Below are 18,351 nucleotides of genomic sequence, written 5' to 3' on the forward strand. Positions count from 1 at the left end.
TAGTGGGCCGGGCACGTACCTTGCCCCCTCTTCTTTTTTTGCGACTACAGCCCTGGTCCTACTTATAAAGACTGCAGTTTGTAGTTAAATGGTAGATAGAAAATTATAAAAAAAAAAAACTTGGCGGTACCAATCTCCAAGCCTTGGGGACCACACACAGGACAGCATTTTATATTCAGTAATCCACTATGACCAAAAATACTTTTTTTGTTGCTGTGTTCAGTGTAGCAGGCCTTTTAGCTGTAAGGTTATTTTATACCTTATTTGTTTATAATTTCTTTATGAATTGAAGAGCATTCCAGTCTCTGATCAGTCATTTAAATATCCCTCATCCAGCAGGCCAGCTGAAAATATATAATGACAGCGTATATACAAAATATTCTCTGTGCAGTTTAGAAGTTCAGATTGAGCTCTGGCATAATTCTGGGTTTATTGCGCTAGTTATTGGTGCAGAAATATAATCTCAATAGTGCTTTAACAGTGACATTACATGTACAAAATTTCTTTAGATTGAGCCTAGTCACTAAGTTTTGTTCCATGTTACTTCATTGTACTAATGAAGACATAAGGGTTGATTTACTGAAAGAGTTTGGACTATTCAGTTAGCTTTTCACTTAGCTAAGTGAACTTTCAACCTGTAAGGGATGATTTGTTTATATTAGTAAATGTGGTAAAAAGAATAACTAATAATGTGCATAGAAATGTGAAAAAAACTAATTGATAATTGATAATTCTTAATAATGTACTGTATTTTCTAATGTGTGCTAATGTCATGCATGTGCTAATGTCAATGTCAATGACAATATCAATGGAGAAACTGAATTGACAGTATGATAAATGCCCCTTTATCGTGACATTCTATGGTCTTATGGCTCTGATGTGAGTTTGATGTTTAACCCAGAATACAAAATTAGAACTTTGGTCAGATTTGGATATAAGGTATGGTTCTGAATTATTAAAGCCCCCCAAGACTGGTGAAGATAGATTTGGACAGCTTTAATAAATCAGGCCCAATGTGTGCAATCAAGTCAAAAAAATAGGTTTTAGACTGCATGAACAACTGCACTCAAAATATAAAGATTTAGAAAAAAGAAATATTCACATATAAAAATGTTGATTGGACCTATGGAAATGTACCTGAACATTGAGTCCCATCGCTGTGTTTCTGCAATGTGTATCTTACTTGCCTGAGGGAGCTGTACATGAAGATCTGCATTACAAGAATCTTCTTGCATTCCATTCTGTGGACCTTTGATTCCTCCATCACTGCTACTGCATCTTGAATATTTAGTTACTGGTCATTAGGTCATCAGTCATCATTATGGTAGTTTTGACATTAGGATGCAAAGTTTACACCTTAACACGGTAAATAATTTGCTGCAGGGAGCCTATAAGCAATACCTGCTTTTATTTTTCTTGGCCACAACTCCCACAGCTCAGGTCTTATATTAAATAGAGTGTCCATCTACTAAAGCAATGTAAAGTTTGAAATCAAGGATCTGGTGAAACCAAAAAAAGTAAACAATTCCCACATTTTATTTGGTTTTGGTCCAAGGAGAGAGAAGATGAATTTTAATCTATAACCTGACACTTGCTATCATTTTTGTTGTACTGTATAACTCCAACAAAGACTACACAGAAAACAGCAATAATGCTTAAACATATATTTGATAAGGAGACCAAGATATGTAAAAAAAAATAACTGCACCCAGGACCAAAAAGTAAAACTAATCTTTATGGTTCCTAGGATGTAAATGATGATATGATTATTCTGTTTTCAGTCTTAGATATAACTATTCTTGTAAGCACTTTTGGGCAGGGTCCTCTCCTCCTTCCGTGTCATTGTTTGTATCTTTTTTTTTTTTTTGCAACCCCTATAAAATGTACAAAACTGCATACAGTTCATTAATCTCATTAATAAACATTACCTCTTTTCTTAGGGGTGTATGGACACCAAAAATACCTCTAATCTTTTATATAGAAAACCAGGTAGTAATCCAAGAAATTTAAAACATTAACTTTTTTGATAATAGTAGTTGAGGGAGCAGTGGAGTCATTTAAAATATAATGTATTGCATATTTACTATTTAGATCAGGGGTCGGCAAAGTTTTATGGCCACTAGGCCATTTAAAAGGTGGGCGGGAGCACACTAGGCTGGACCTGGCCTAATGGCTCCGCCCACCACCAGGGAACGCCCCCTGCTTTCCCTATTTACCGTGGCGGCGGAAGTATCAACTTATGCATTGCAGAGGAGAGGGATTTACCTTCATGGAGCTTTACCTGTTTACCGTGGCGGCGGAAGTATCAACGCCGGCCGCGGTAAATAGGGGAAGCAACTGCAGGGGGGCGGCACTGGAGCTCGGAGCTCCAGAGGCTCCGGCTCTGGTAGTTCCTAAAGCCCCCTGGCCAACCTGCCGGCAACCCGCGGCTTCGGAGCCGTGGGTTGCCGGCCGGCATTAGGCTGGATCGGTCAGGAGGCATTGGGCCCGAATGAACTACCAGCTAGGCCATAACTGGCCTAAAGGCCGGAGTTTGCTGACCCCTGATTTAGATGATAAGAGGAAAAAAGATAGAAACATTATTTTGGAGCATTCAATAATACATTTCATTTGTGACAAAATTAGAAAAAGGCAAAAATAGTGTATGAATGTGATAAGAAATCTATCCAAAAGATGTCCAGAAACAATAAGTAACATTCTGTAAAATGTATGTCCCTTTAGCATACTCTAAAAATAAACCTTATCTGCCATGGCGTTAGATACCAATCACATTTACAGAAGCTATTAGTGATCCTTTCATAAACTTGGACTGTTACTACCTAATCAATGTAATAGAAACCTATCATCTGCAGGAGGAACTGAAATATTGGAATATGGGAGAAAATATATAAATTTGTTGTGTGCACAATTATGGCATAATGTTAGTAATGTCTATTTGATATCTGGAACTTAAATAGAACTATTTGTATTTAAGAAAAGTATAATTGAAATGGCCTTGAGTTGGAGCCAAGCTAATCTTTTGTTAAAAATATTATATTAAAATAAAAGTATTTCCACTATGGGGACAAAAAAATCCATAAAAATCAGATTCCATCTTATTATGTCTGTCGAGGAGGTCACCTTAGAAATGTCCCACAAGATTTCCTAGTCCTAAATCATCTACCTTTTCTATGACAAAGCCAAAGTTTTGTATAAAAACAATTTTCTAATTATTACCCTGAGATTTAGTGTAAGTAGTGTTTGGAGAGTAACTTTGAGAGTGTAGTATGGTTGATCAACCGTGTGGGAGAACATCCCTATCAAAATCCATTTATTGTTTGTATATAGCATGCAAGGATTAGGATTTTGCACAATTTGACACTGGCCCATTTCCACCATCTCGCTGTATGTTCCTCACTTATAACCTCATCACACGCACGGCTCCAAGACTTTTCTAGAGCTGCCTCAACACTCTGGAATGGTCTTTCTCGTCCTATTCGGCTTGCTCCTACTTTCTGCCCCTTTAAAAGAGCACTCAAATCCCATCTTTTCAAATTTTCTGTTTTCTAAAACCCTCAGTACTCACCAACCATTCCATATCTCCCCTCCTATTGTGTGATACTTTTTCACCTCCTAGATTGTAAGCTCTTCTGAGCAGGGTCCTTTCCACCTCCGGTGTCACCATCTGTAGAATGTACTGCACTGCGTAAAATGTTGGCGCTATATAAATACTATCTATTAATAGTAATAAAAATAAAAGTCTGTCTCTTAGTGCTTCCCGCATCTGATGATGCACTGTTTTACATTCAGCAGAATTTGTGAATTTCTCAGGAATATTATACTAGTGCGACCGATAGGATGTAGTAACTGATGAAGTAGCAGTTGGTACTGTGTTGGTAGCATTCTGTCTGTGTCTCAGAAATTTTTTGCAGCAGGCAATCCCTTTAACATATCAATTTGCACACATTTTATCTTGTGTTAATATTGTGTTAATATTGTTACCGTTTTTAGGACAGCTGAATTAGTGAAAATAACTTGAAAATTGTTCTCAGTGTATTGATCTAAATTACACTCTTCTATCTAAAGTACAATCTATTGTGGTTTTGTAATTGATCATTTTGTGAGATTAGCCAATATTGTCATATAACTCACCAAGTTTAAGACACATAAATTGTATGGAGGTTCTGCAGGAACAAGTTAAAACAGCTGAATACTGTACACTTTATGTAAACCTCAATCTTTAGTGTTGTTGCAATCTATTGATTGGTTTTATTGAGATAAAACAAATAATGTTGACGATTCTGATACACCATTTTTACTGTTCTCCATACTGTATTTGTCACAATTACATTCTAACTCAATGAGTCCAAAAACCTGCTGCAATAAGTAAAATATGGAGCTGGTAATGCTGCAGAATTTTAATTTATTTTCTTCCAGTGCCAAGACTATATTTAATAGTGACATCTCCTGGGCTGAGACCAAGTCATATATTAGGTGTATTCATATTTTCTCATGGTGTAAAGGAAATGATTATTTTGCGTTTATTACTATTTTGGAATAGATATCTCTTTGTTAAACCTCTTTGTTATCAGTAACTGACTATCCTATTTCTAATCTCCATTTTGTCACTACAGTCATGTGAAAAAAGAGAAACAAGAGAAATGTGAAAGGAATACACCCGCTTAAAATTCTAAGGTTTTATGTATCAGGACAATAAAAAAGAATCATCTGGTCGTTAGCAGGTTCTAAAATGATTGACACAGAACAGGTTCCACTGTTTGTCATTATTTATTTACCAAAAATTATGCCAAAATTAGGAAGCCATATACCCTATAACTCAATAGCTTGTGGAACCACCTTATAATCAATACCGGAAATGAAGGGCCCCGGTCCAGCAACAGTACACACCAGATGCCAGTCCCCAAATCTAACGCTGCACTCTTCACCTATAACAAGCCCCTGCTCAGCCTCGGGAGACTGGTTGCGTCATTCCAACACATGGTTGTGTTCAGGATTTTCGTGCGCAAGGGATGGTGTCTAGCAAAGGACTGGCAGAGAACCAGGAGCCCATAAATAATGTAGTCCCAAGATTCCAGAGACATGTTCGGGGTCACAGGCAATAGGTCGGTCCAGGCAGCATACACTCGCAGGGTCAGAAACAGGCAATATAAGCAACAGTAAAACTTACATATTGCAGCAGATCAGCTTAGTTTAACGCTACAATGGGAACTGGGAACTGTGAGCAGAAAGGCTATAAAATCCTAGCAGCCAATTACAGTGCAGAATTGCGTCAGGAACTAATCTGCGTCTAAAATCCCCTTCAGTTGTGCACAGCCTTAAAGAATGTGCTGGGGATGCCTATAAGGTACATTAGGCTGCACTGTTAAAGAAAAGCAAAGGCTGCTGTTCCTCTTGCTGCTGCAAGTGACATCGCTGGACAGAATAAACAGTGTTTGATACTGCGATGGTGCACAGCACAGGATGGCAGACAAATAAGTGTCCCCTAACACTAAAGTCCTTTTTTGTATGACTTTATCAGTCTCTTACATCATTGTGGAAGAATGTTGGCCCCCTCATTTTTACAAGATTGCTTCAGTTCAATGAACTTTCCAGGCATTCATTTATGCTTTGCTTTTTAAGGTCTCTCCTCAGCATTTTAATTTGGTTAAGATCTGGTCACACAGATAGTCCCCTATTTAATGTAGGGCGCTGCATATTATGTTGGCACTATAAAAATCCTGGAAAATATTAATAATAATAATAATAATAATAGTAGCCTCACATTTGCCTCTAGAATACTTTGGTATACAAAAGAGTTTGTGGTCGACTCATTCGGCCTGATTTATTAAAGTTCCCCAAGATTGGAGAAGATAGACCAATATTGAATAACCTGGGTTATCCAGCAAACCTGAAGTCGATTTCTGCTAAGTCATTTACTATTATTTGGCAAATATTTTCAATACTGAACTAGTACTGGTGTACATTACCAAGTCCAAATCATCACCCCTCCGCCATCTTACTGGACTGTTGATATGAGGTGTTTGTGCTGATATGCTGTTTTTTTCCCCAAACATGTCGCAGTGCATTAGGGACACATCTTAACTATGATTTCATCTGTCCAAAAGACATTGGGCCTTATTTGCTGGATCACCCAGGTTCACTGATGAAGTTGTAACTTTTTCAGCCTTGGAGAGCTTTAATAAATCTGACCATTGTTCCAGAGGTCTTGTGGTTTGTTCATATGCAACTTTGCCAACCAAAGCTATGCTGCCATTTTTTTTTAAGAGAGAAGCTATTTAATTATGGCAACCCTTACCCTTCCTTGTTCCAAACAAGCTATCCTTTTTCTAGTTGTGCTGTCAATAACTTTACCATGCTAACCAAAGTTTGTAGAGTATGAGATGGAGCACCTGTATTTTTGTAAAGTCTATTGAGTATTGCATAGTCTGACCTTGGGGTGAATTTGCTGGGACGTCCACTATTGGGAAAATTGGCAACTTGTGACTGTGGAATTGATGGAGTTAAAATTCATTGGAAATAGATTTATAACCCTTCCCTTCCTAGATACACACATAAAAAGCAATGAATACAAAACAGGGATTTTATACAATTCTTTTATCCACAAATAGAAAAACACTTGGTTTCAAAGTTTCCTTATGTACCATATACTGTATAAAATCATAAATTGTAGTAAGGACACTGGGGACACGCTGGTAATTTTCCAATGACATTTGCACAATTTGCAAAATTTGTACAGGAACAACTTTGTTTAGGCCTTACTCTGAGCCAACATATTACAGTCTTATACAATAATACTGGCATGTAGCATTGCCATACAGTGTTCACTACAATATGTACACACAAATCTTCAGCTGTTGCTTTCACTGCTAGATACATATTTCAGATTACCATCCATTGAAAAGCACTTCTTAGATAAAGTTAAAGCCATGATAAAGTATTTTGTGGGCATCTGTTTTAAAATTGATGTCTTTTTTTAGAACATGATTAAAATGTGGCTTGCTTATCTGATGTTCTGTGTTATTTCTACAGGTGGGTGTTTGTGATTAAAAAAGGTTATCAAGACACTGACACATCTATACAAAGTTCTGTTATTACCAAATTGAAGGGAGTTGCCTTCACCAATACCACAGAACTGGGGCCAAGACTCTGGGATGTGGTGGATTATGTCATACCACCACAGGTTAGTAGAGATTTGCATTTCATGTATAAAATGTCCCAGCATAAGAAATAAATTAAGTTCTTTTTTTATGCTTCCTTTAGGGTGAAAATGTTTTTTTCGTGGTAACAAACCTGATTGTCACCCCTAATCAGAGGCAAGGTAGATGTAGTGAGGTAAGGAAGACATATATATGGTTAAAAACGAACAAAAGTAAATCATCCTGTTAAAACTCATATCCCTCTAATGCTGTAGCAATTCCATTTTCATTACAAAATGGTAAAAATGTGACCAATACAAAAACAATTTTTCATAATAATCACTGTTTGCTTGACGCCTTTCAGTTTATGTTTTATCAGGAGGAACATCACATTTTGTGTGCATACCTTTAAAGTCCCATTTGCTGGTCATTTTCCTTGTGTATGTCAAGCCAAAAAAGTAAAATGTAAATAATGTACACACATCGGATGAATATCACCGGAGAAGGATAGATGTGTTCCTCTTGGGCAAGAATCTAAAATCCTGATGTAGTTCAAAGGTCCATCAGGTCGGACCATGGACAGTGACAGGACAGGAAGTAAGATTAAATTTGAAGGGCTCCATGCTTCTCCCAGTCCACTAAAGAAACACAATTTTACTTTTTTGGGTTGCTGTTGGAGGATTATACCTTCTTCCTGTCTGATAAAATCAAGGACAGAAGAAAAGGGAAATCTTGGATCAAAAGCTCAAATAGCAGAAAAAACTTGACAGTTGAGTTCTGACCCTTCCTAAACATATCCAAATTAAGAAGAAAGGTTTTGGGTGGACAAATACTTTAATATATCAGTGGTCACATGAGCATCCAAGCTGATATAAAAGAGGTGTCTACAATGCTTCTGGCCCACTTAATAGAATGTAAATCGTGTGATACAAATAATTTACAATTCAACTCTGGGCAAAGTAACCTCTTAGGTTGTTATTGCAATCTGTATGTCTGTTAGGAAAAAAATCTACTAATTTCTAGTCCTCCTGGCAACAGGAAACAAGTGAAGAAAAAATATTTCCAACACATGTACTAATGGTAGCTAGTTTTTAGTACTGTTTGCAAGATCTCCTACACCCTTTGGTTCAGGGACACCATGTGTGTCATGTTGTTGCAGTGTAGTACCACCTGGACAGAAAAAAACAAAAAAAAAACAATCAGGGTTTTTTTTCACTCTAAAATGAATAAAGCCTTAAAAAAAAGTTTTGGTTTACGTTTAGCCTAAATATGCATCTAAAGGTTAGTAACTTCAAACATCAAAAATCAGTGGGACAGGGAGTGAAAGAATTTAGACACAAATAAGAGACCAATAGAGGTTCTATATAAAACTTCCAAAATTCTTTTTGGGTTTGGAAACTGAAATATTTGTATTTGTTTACAAAACAAATTTATGTAAACTCACTACACACCAATTCAGGTATATTCTTTATTCCATGTAAAAATCTGATGATCACTCCACCTGGAAACCTGATTCTGTAATACATTTACTCTAACAAGGACTTCCATGCAAACCTATATTAAGAGGGGATCCCAGGTTGGCTCATTTGCATGACTAATAAATACAATTTAGATAAACCCGGTTTTAACGTGGTTTGGTGAAATGTGAGCAAAGACATGCTTGAGACCCAAGATGCAAAGATGCAAAGGGGAATGCCAAGTGTAGGCTTTTGAGGTAGTATTAATGGGATCTCTACTAGATTGTAAGCTCTTCGGGGCAGGGTCCTCTCCTCCTGTATCACTGTCTGTATTAGTCTGTCATTTGCAATCCCTATTTAATGTACAGCGCTGCGTAATATGTTGGCGCTATATAAATCCTGTTTAATAATAATAATAATCTCTCAAAGCACTTTGAAAAAGGAGTTGAGTAAGCCTGCTTACACCTATAGATATGGACTGACCATTTCTATAAGGGGCAGATCGGGAAACCGTATATCTATGGCCCCTGACCACCACCTAATGAAACGCTGTCCAATGTGTTCGGTAACAGTGACTAGCAGGGTAGAAATGCCATTGATGCAGAGAGAATCCCCTCTGGTAACCTAAACTTTTTGTGAGACAATTGAGGGTGACATCAGTCAGATTTTTATATAGGATGATCTCATTATGTGTTCTTTTCATAAATCATACTGTCTATGGCCCACCTAAGCTGTCCTTGCTGTCTGCTGGTAAACCTCCGATTTTCCATATCCATAATTTTTGCTTCAGTTTGTCTAAACTGACCTTGAACTGAACACAATTATCCACCATACATAAAATAAACTGAAATTAATGTGTAAACGTTAATGACAGATAGAATTGCAGGAATCTAATCTTATCTAGTGTATAAATTTATGTAACAGAAATTTAATACAGCTTTTTATTTTTTTTTTCAAATTTTTGTAGTGCATGAAGCCTACACTTATAAAAAGTGTGCTGTTTGTTGCCCACATCTATCAATCAAGTTCATAGTTATTAATGCCTATGGTCAAGAATGAATGATTGGTAGCTATGGGTAATCCAAACAGTTTTTTATTTATTTTTTGTCACCATTAAGAGCCGTCAGCTTGAAGTAAATCATTGTCCACTCTTGTTTTTGTGCAGAATGCTGGAATCCCTGATGCCGTGTGTACAAAGGACAGTGACTGCCCGGAGGGTGAACCAGTCATTGCAGGCAATGGTATAATGTCATCACATTTTACAAAGCTTATTAATACTTTGGCTTTTGGTGTTTGCCCAAATTAGATTGCTAAACGTGTAGAAGACATAAATCTGGAGATTGCATCCATTAATGAAGCAGTAAAGCAGAGAATGTGATAAACTAAAATAAAGCAAGAAGAAGAGCAATATAGAGAACAACATAACTCAGAATAATTAATTCTGAATGCAAGGAACAAAGAAGGGATTTTTTAATGTAGCTTATCATAGGTCAGAGCACCATGAGAAAAAATAGCACAAATTAATGCAACTAGAAATGAATTAACACAGCAAAAAGTATATTGCCTGACCTGGAGCCTTGGGACCAGAAATAAGGTGATATCTCCCAAATGGGGTTTTAGTTCCAAAAGAGTTTGGCTAGAGCTAGCCCTAAATTGGTTATTTGGTCTAAATTTAAGGTTTCTGTTGGGGTTAGGTTACCCAACCCCAACAAATGCAGACTATGCCTGGCTTTGTATAGGACTGCTTTTAACTGTCTTTAATTTTGTTGAATGTCTAAGTGATATATCTACAATATCAAACCTGCTCACTGTGTATACATGCTTATGTAGATCACAATGAGACACTTCCAATATCCAAAATGGACCTACAACTATTAAAGTTGACCTAAACTGAAAATAAATATTAGATTGGTAGGGTTATACTGTGTATTACAAATGAACCTAAGCAGAATCCAGTAACTTTACAGTTTCTTTCATATGAAAATTAGCATAGTTTCTAGGTCTTTCATAGCTATATATCTGCAGTGTGTAATAAAGACACTTCAGTCTCTTACTGCTAGTGGGATTTGACAATGTCACTATGGCTCTGCTCACTGTTGTATTTGCTGAAGTGGAAGCTGCACCCAAAGATGTGAGGTGCAAGAATCTCTTTGCTTCAGCATCATTGATTCTGTTGATATGTTTTTGCTGCTGTTCCTTGAATATTTCCCCCAAATTCATCAGATTACCAGTCGTCAGGGAGGGAGTTTTAAAATGAGGAAGCAAGATGGTAAATTAGTAGGACGTAAAATATTGGTGGCAGAAAGCCTATAGGCAATGGTAGTGACTTGCCCTTTGCTATCTGCTGGTATTCTTTGGCCACAGCTTCCACACTACACGTCTCCTTTAAGCTAAACATGATAAAAAGCTCATTACCTAAAGACAGCAGAAGGTCTGCCAAACCGAAAAAAAGTTGTTCTTTAAATTAAATGAAGCCTTCGGGAAGCTATGACTATTAGTGGAGGAAGCTAGCTGAGATCTGAGATTAGAACAAGGCCCTAGCCGGCATTGGTTTATGGTATTGGTAGGATTTTTAGTTTTACTCCAGGAATGTGAGAAATACATAACATCTAAAGCTTATAAAGAGACAATGACAGCTCAAGGGCAGCAAAATTGGCAAGGTAGAGTCTTTGAGCTGTTCTTTGTTTGGCAGAATAACGTGAGAATGAAATTGGTAAAAACGTATTCATTTTAGTTTGTCCATATTCAGCTGCAAACGTCTAATAAAGCATAGAGACAAAGATGGCATAGTGCCTGACTGTAATGATATAAACTTAGAAGCCAACAGAACAATATACGCAAGATTATTTTTTCATTTTTATTTTTATGCAAGGTTCATTATTTCTCTGTTGCAATGTGTGTTATCAGTTCTTCTGTTGAAGCATCTTTTGCAATTTTATTTATTTATTGACAATTACTTTGCGTTTGTCTTCTTTCTATGGGTAGCAATGTTTTGGTAGCTTCTCTAATAAATAGCAATGCAGTGGGTATACTTGTATATATAATATAATTATATTTGGATAAAAATGCCTGAAAAGTCACCTCTGGAGTGGTAGTGTCCCTTCCCTTTATGATTTACAATATTACAGATCAAAATTGAAAATTAGGCATAAAAGTGCATACAGGGAACCCTAACCATTGCTCACCAGCTCATAACTTTATTTTTTTTTTGTATTCATTTTTGAATTGTTGTAGAGACCTAGTTCACCTGGATTCATTTGTATCAGCCATTTGCAAACTCTTTTTACTTAATATTACAAATTGAGGGATATGATCCCAAACACACACCATAGGCTTCTTGCTGCCTTTGACTTAAAGCTTGTTGTAAGTAAATGTCAGAATTAAAGATACCAGTTACAACTGCCTTGTGATTTGGAATCTATTTAAAGCAGAGAAAGAGGAAGTTACACAAAATATAGTCCAGGAAGCTCCCGTTTATTGATAAGCTGACTGTGGCCAAACTGCAGATGGTAAAAGAAAAAGAATAATTCACGGTTTTTGACCTTTTTATTAGGGAATCCTAATTATTCAATTATAGCCAACAGTATACCGTATTAGTATGGTAGTCAGTAGGAAGAATCCCTCTTACATTGCTAACCAGTGGGAAGAATGTCATCCTTACAGATAGACAAAAAGATCATTGGTATCAGATAAATTGACCTGAAAGGAAAAGATTGCTCAAATACAATGCCCTAAAATTGGACTTTTTTCGGTTAAATTGAAGACATAAAATATCCCAGTATATTTACAGTATATGGTAAATCTGTACAAGTCTTACAGGAGCATTCATCGGAACAAAATGACTATCATTTCAGGGGTAAAGACTGGCCGCTGCCTAAACGATGGAGCGAATACAACTGGAACCTGTGAAATAATTGCATGGTGTCCTCTGGAAAAGAAGCAGAAGTTAAAGTAAGGTTTTTATTGCATGAACAACAAATAATGTTTTCCTTACAAAACTGTTTTCTGGATACATGAAAGACCTTTAAATGGTTCTCGTACCAAAAACCACGGTTTCAGTTATGGGTTGAATGCTTCAAATACAGACAAATACCTGTTTATCCATCCTGTAAGGTCATAATTTGCTGCATTGAACTGATAGCACTGCTTCTTCTGCACTAGAATGCCAATCCCTGTTGTCATGTCAAACATTTTATAGAAAAGCAAAGCAAGTTTTCTGATTGCTGTATTGGGCAGTTGCACCTTTGTCTTTGTTTTTTTGTTCCGTTAGCTTTTACAGCTTTTATAAACTAGCCCAGCAATCTGTATATCTGTATTTTTTCCCATGAATGGCACTCCTTACATTCCCACTAGAACACCAGATGCATTCTGAACTCAAATTTTTGGAATATATCAGAAAATATTTATTAAGCTTTGTCTGTTTCCTTTTATTTGTAGAGTTCCACTTCTAGGAAAAGCAGAGGACTTTACAGTCTACATTAAAAATTCCATCCGATTTCCAAAGTTTAATTTTTCAAAGTAAGTATTTTATTTTTAATGCAATGGAATTGTTATGTTACAATGTGGTTTGCATTAAAACATTTACAGTCAGCTTTGGTGAAAGTCTAATAAGTCTAATTTGTTTATTTACATGTTAGGTTTCTGCAGTCAGGATATTGAATTTTAATGTGTTGATTTTTTGGAGACTTTTTTTTAAGATCACTAGAGTGGAAAGGATGGAATAACAGCAATATCATGGAGCACAGAGAATGAGAAAAAGGGGCTTGGAAATTTCAGAGAGAACTCATTAACTGATCTACTAATGATATGTTTGTATTGGTCTGTGGAACATGCCACTATTTAGGCACCTAGGACAAGAAACAGCAGAGCCATACATTTCATTCTTGTAAAAGATTCCAATTATAAGATATATTTTATAGAAAAAAATCATAATAAAATCGATATTTGATGCACACTGCTCATTGGGACTGCAGAATATGTACTGAACATAGATGTATGCTTTAGGAGAGTACCAGAGATATCATAAATACTAGGTATACTAGGCATTTACTCAAATATAAACCAAGATTTTGTCCAAACTCTTGATGGCAGAGACATGGTACTTAAGAGTTTGTTATATATTTTACATGAGGACACAACAACCATCCACAAAGGAGCAAGTGATCCATTATAAACAACTCAAAAATCAAAAATGCTTTAACCTATAAAAAGGAAAAAAGGTTAACAGTCTGTGCCCATGTTATTTAATGTTTTGTCATTATAATTAGTTTTTTTTTTTTCAATAGATTTTTATTGATTTTCAACAAAATTTCAACAATACACATAATACAAAAAAAAAAACACATACAAATAAATAAACACGGTATACAATTATTTTCATTGCACAATGCAGCCGAATATGAGTATCCTTTATTAACATCTGAAAAACAGATTAACTTGTTTTTTTTTTTTTTTTTTAAGTATAACACACCAATAATATATTCACTCAGAATAAATAATTATTGGCATTATTGGCAAAATTCCCTTGTTTACTGTTTTGAATGTTAGCAGTGACAGATGCATTTTGTGGTCTAGGTTTATACTTAAATCAAAGCATTTTTATGTATTGTCAGATAAAAATAAGTACCTTTTTATATTTAGATTATTTTTGTATTTGAGTATATACAGTAAACATGTATCTGCATTCATGCAGGCGCGATTTCAGACATTCTTAGTTCCTATCCTATTATATCCTCATAGTAATTTATCCTTTCTGTCTTCCTTTTTTCTGTTAGTAAATCAGGCCCGATGTTTATTTCTCTGGTGTTAGTTTTTATAGCAAGTTTATGGTAATGGGGACACTGACAGAAGCAAAGATTAGTTTAGAGAAAAATAAAACACGTTATGGAGAATAAACCATCATTATAAGTGCTTGCTGTATGTTTTCTGTCCGGAGATGATTTTCAATAATTAAAATGCCTTTACCAAGCTAATGGAACCTGAAAGAAAATAAATACTATTAACAAACATGACAATTCCACTTTACTGCCGCCTTACAGCATCCTTAGTCAGAAAAGTGTAGTTTGGGATTTTTTTGTTTACGTGTTTAATATTTTAGCACAAATATTGTAATAGTCTTAGTGGAATATACTAATGTGTTTTATTGCAATTGTTATATTTCACAGAACTAATGTCCGTGATGCAGAGGATGACTCCTTCCTGAAGACATGCAGACACAGTAAAGAGGACCATTACTGCCCCATCTTTCACTTAGGGAAAATTGTTTCTTGGTCTGGAAATGATTTTCAGGATATGGCACTGGAGGTAAACCAGAAGCTTTTATATTTCCACACAACAGTTTTTATTGTTGTATGAAAATATTTATACATTTTTGAATGATCCTTTTTTTCTTTGGCATTGTATATTTTGAGAAATATCATCATAGATTTTGGGTAGTGAAAACATTGAATCCCAGTCTGTATTTGCACTATATATGCGGGAGAGTACAAGGAAGGTTTGTTGGCCATCAATTGTGCATATTATGAGAAAAGTCTTTCCCATGCTGTGGCTACTGGTTTAATACAGGACTGTTCTTTACAGGCAGGTTCAGATCTGCTTTGGAAATGAGCTATCCTTTTGGCGACTGGCACTTTGCCAACCACTTGGGTACTCGCACCGCACCTCTACACATTTAATAGCTGGTGGGACTAAGCCGTAATGTACCACCCACTTTGGATAAGTAGTGTTGTCACTCTATAACAAAACATGCTGTATGATTACACAACACCTCTGTCCTCTCTATAACATAGAGGACAGGTGCACTCCATTGCAGGTCTGAACTATGCTAACTCATAGGTGTAGCATAGAAAATTGCAAGGGTATTAGATCTCTGGCATGATCCACTATTTTTATTTTTGAACAGGTTTACCAAAACAATTTCAAAGGTACATTAACAGTCCAATTAGAATAAATGGAATAAAACAAAAAAACTTTAAAGATATGTTTTCTGTTTTCACTCTTCAGCATATAGTTCCTTAGAGGTTATTTTACTAACTATTTTTTTTCTTACCAGTGTACATATCTGTTAATGAAAAGCAGAGAAAAATGAGCACTATAAATGCTGCATAAATTACAGAATAAATCTGCATAGTGAGCACAGATGATAATAGGATTTTTTTTCCATCTTGTGGTCAGTGTAGGAATTGCTTCCACTTAGTATACCATCTTTGTACTAAGATGCTCACATTCATGTTGTAAGTGACTTTTCTTTTTTTTACTTGTTTTATTTAATTTCAAGATAATTGTAATTTAGAATTAAAGCTGCTCTTACATTCATATGAATTGATAGGAAACTAAATATATTGTGAATATCTTGTCTTAGGGTGGTGTTATTGGTATTCAGATAGAATGGGATTGTAACCTGGACAAGGATGCTTCTGAATGTCATCCTAACTACTCCTTCACGCGGCTGGATAATAAATTCACAGAGAAATCAGTCTCCTCTGGCTACAATTTTAGGTATGGCTACATGCAAATAACTACACTTTTAAAGCTGTACATACATTTGTTCTGTGACGGAAGATAACATTTTATATTAGGTATGTGGAGAAGTTGGCTGCTTAAGCTCTATTCAGACTTTTGGCGCAGTGTTGTCTAAGCTGTTCATTCAAGTGTATGGGAGCGGTTCAGAAAAATGATTGAAAAAATTGCATATGCTTGCGTATGCGACACAGCACAGTTGTTTCACAGTTCCTGGAAGCGACTTGTTTCTTCTGGCTGTAGGGTTGCTATTTCTACTTTCAATGAAGAACCACACTGCCATCTGAAACACTAGAAGGGCAACACATGCAAAGACATTGACCAGCGGTGCAAATTGCTGCCCTTGAACCCATATCAGTAGTGTGCTGTTCTCCTGGGAGCCGCTAACTGTGTGGTTCTTGGCTGCAATCCTAAAAGGGCCTTTAGCAATTGAAAATCAGTTAAAACCATGTAATATTAATGATCATTAGTAGAGAAATCTGTGTACTACCAACAAAATCCAGCTTTGAGCTATCGATGTATAGTCGCCATTCAGTTGAGTTACAGATTGGAATTTCCAATTCCTCCATTAAACCAGCTATGTTATGGCAATACACAAAGTCACTGCCAGTTCTAAAGTACTGCAGAAATGCACTTTCTCTGGTTGGAAAGTACGATACCTTGGTTCCTTTTTCAAGTAAGTTTTTCTCACGCAGTCTTGATGCTAAGTGTTCTGAAGCCTTCTTTGATACTCCCAAATCACTCAACTCATGCTGATCAAATCCCTTACGAACAAGACCTCTTCCATTTCAATGTCTTCATAATTGTTGTCGCCTATTTCATCACCATAATCATGTTCTTCAAGAGAGGGTAGTGTAATGAAAACCGGCACTGGGATTTCATCCGAATGAGCCACTGGACGCTAGCGCTTTTTTAATTAATTTTGGTTGAAGAGAGACTATAGTATAATAAAAAATAATAATGGGTAGGTGCATTTTATTGACAATTTACAAAAATGTTAGACCTTGTACTGCCATGCTGTCTATCCATTGCTACATTTTCCTGTTAGGAAAGGTTTCTATGTACTATCTTACATCTAAGTGGCTGGTCATTATATGTTTTTAATAATATATTTTATTTTAAGGTATGCCAAGTATTATCGCGATGTTAACGAGAGGGACTACAGGACGCTGATAAAAGCATATGGCATTCGTTTTGACATCATGGTGAATGGAAAGGTACACAAATTTAAATAATACATACAGCATGTTATTCTTTACACCTGGTCATACATAGACACATAGATCCAGGTGGCTTGTCCTAGGTTTCATTATATTTCCATGTGTCTTCCTATTATCTGTGTAATAAGTGATTAGTCCTACTCTATACAGAAAGGATAAAGGCTATGTACACATGTCAGATGATTCTCGTCCTATTATCACTTCAGGGCTGGTATCAGACAAGAATCTGATGTGTGTACAGCGCTCGTCCAACGTTGTTCATGATGCATGCACGAAGAACAACTGCAACGCAAGTGAAGGGGAGAGAACGCAGCTGGATGTTGCTTGCTCAATCTCCCCCTCCCCTCTTCATAGAGCAGAACGGCATTGTATGTACATGGCTTTTTCATTCATCTTTCAGTCTTTTGTCGTTGGAAAGGATCATAAAGGTCTAGGACCCTATGGACAAAACTAGGACAAAAAAGTGTTTACTAAAAAGATCACCAGGTGAAAATAAGATGAAATAAAAAAAAATGAAAAAGTAATGCAGCCACCTCATCTAGGGACAGTCAGCTGCAATACGTTACATTTTTGTCTTTGGATTTAGATACACCAACTAAACTACATGCTTCTTCGAAAAAAGAGATGGTTTGGTTTTTAAAGCTCCATTGTGGTGAGGATCTCCACTCCCATGATTCTTGTGGCCGTGACTTCCTATGTTAGTTCAATGGGCAGCACTAGGTCCCAGGTTTGAATCTCACCCAGGACACTATCTGCATGGAGTTTGCATTGTGTTTACTCTGGGTACTCCAGTTTTCTCCCACATTCCAAAACCATGCCATTAGGTTAATTGGCTTCCCCCTAAAAATTGACCTTATACTGCATTAAAGACATATGACTCAGGTAGGGACATTGGATTGTGAGCTCCTTTGAGGGACAACTAGTGACATGACTATGGAATTTGTACAACGCTGTGTAATATGGTGGTGCTAAATAACTAATGTATAATAATATTGGTACAGGCTGTAGGGACCAGCAGAA

General features: G+C 36.3%; 1 protein-coding gene across 2 annotated transcripts in view; it reads left to right on the forward strand.

Annotated features, from left to right (window-relative positions):
- The window catches only part of P2RX5 (purinergic receptor P2X 5), a 34,456-nt gene that overhangs the window by 9,918 nt on the left and 6,187 nt on the right, over window positions 1-18,351 (forward strand). For both annotated transcript variants that reach the window (XM_072431093.1, XM_072431101.1), the window contains exons 2-9: window positions 7,030-7,180; window positions 7,261-7,332; window positions 9,759-9,834; window positions 12,448-12,544; window positions 13,031-13,111; window positions 14,758-14,896; window positions 15,954-16,090; window positions 17,235-17,328. In XM_072431093.1, the coding sequence (XP_072287194.1) occupies window positions 7,030-7,180; window positions 7,261-7,332; window positions 9,759-9,834; window positions 12,448-12,544; window positions 13,031-13,111; window positions 14,758-14,896; window positions 15,954-16,090; window positions 17,235-17,328 (847 nt within the window). The remainder of the gene's footprint in view (window positions 1-7,029; window positions 7,181-7,260; window positions 7,333-9,758; window positions 9,835-12,447; window positions 12,545-13,030; window positions 13,112-14,757; window positions 14,897-15,953; window positions 16,091-17,234; window positions 17,329-18,351) is intronic.

This window comes from Pyxicephalus adspersus, chromosome 1 (genome assembly GCF_032062135.1).
Source record: "Pyxicephalus adspersus chromosome 1, UCB_Pads_2.0, whole genome shotgun sequence".
Classification (NCBI taxonomy): domain Eukaryota; kingdom Metazoa; phylum Chordata; class Amphibia; order Anura; family Pyxicephalidae; genus Pyxicephalus; species Pyxicephalus adspersus.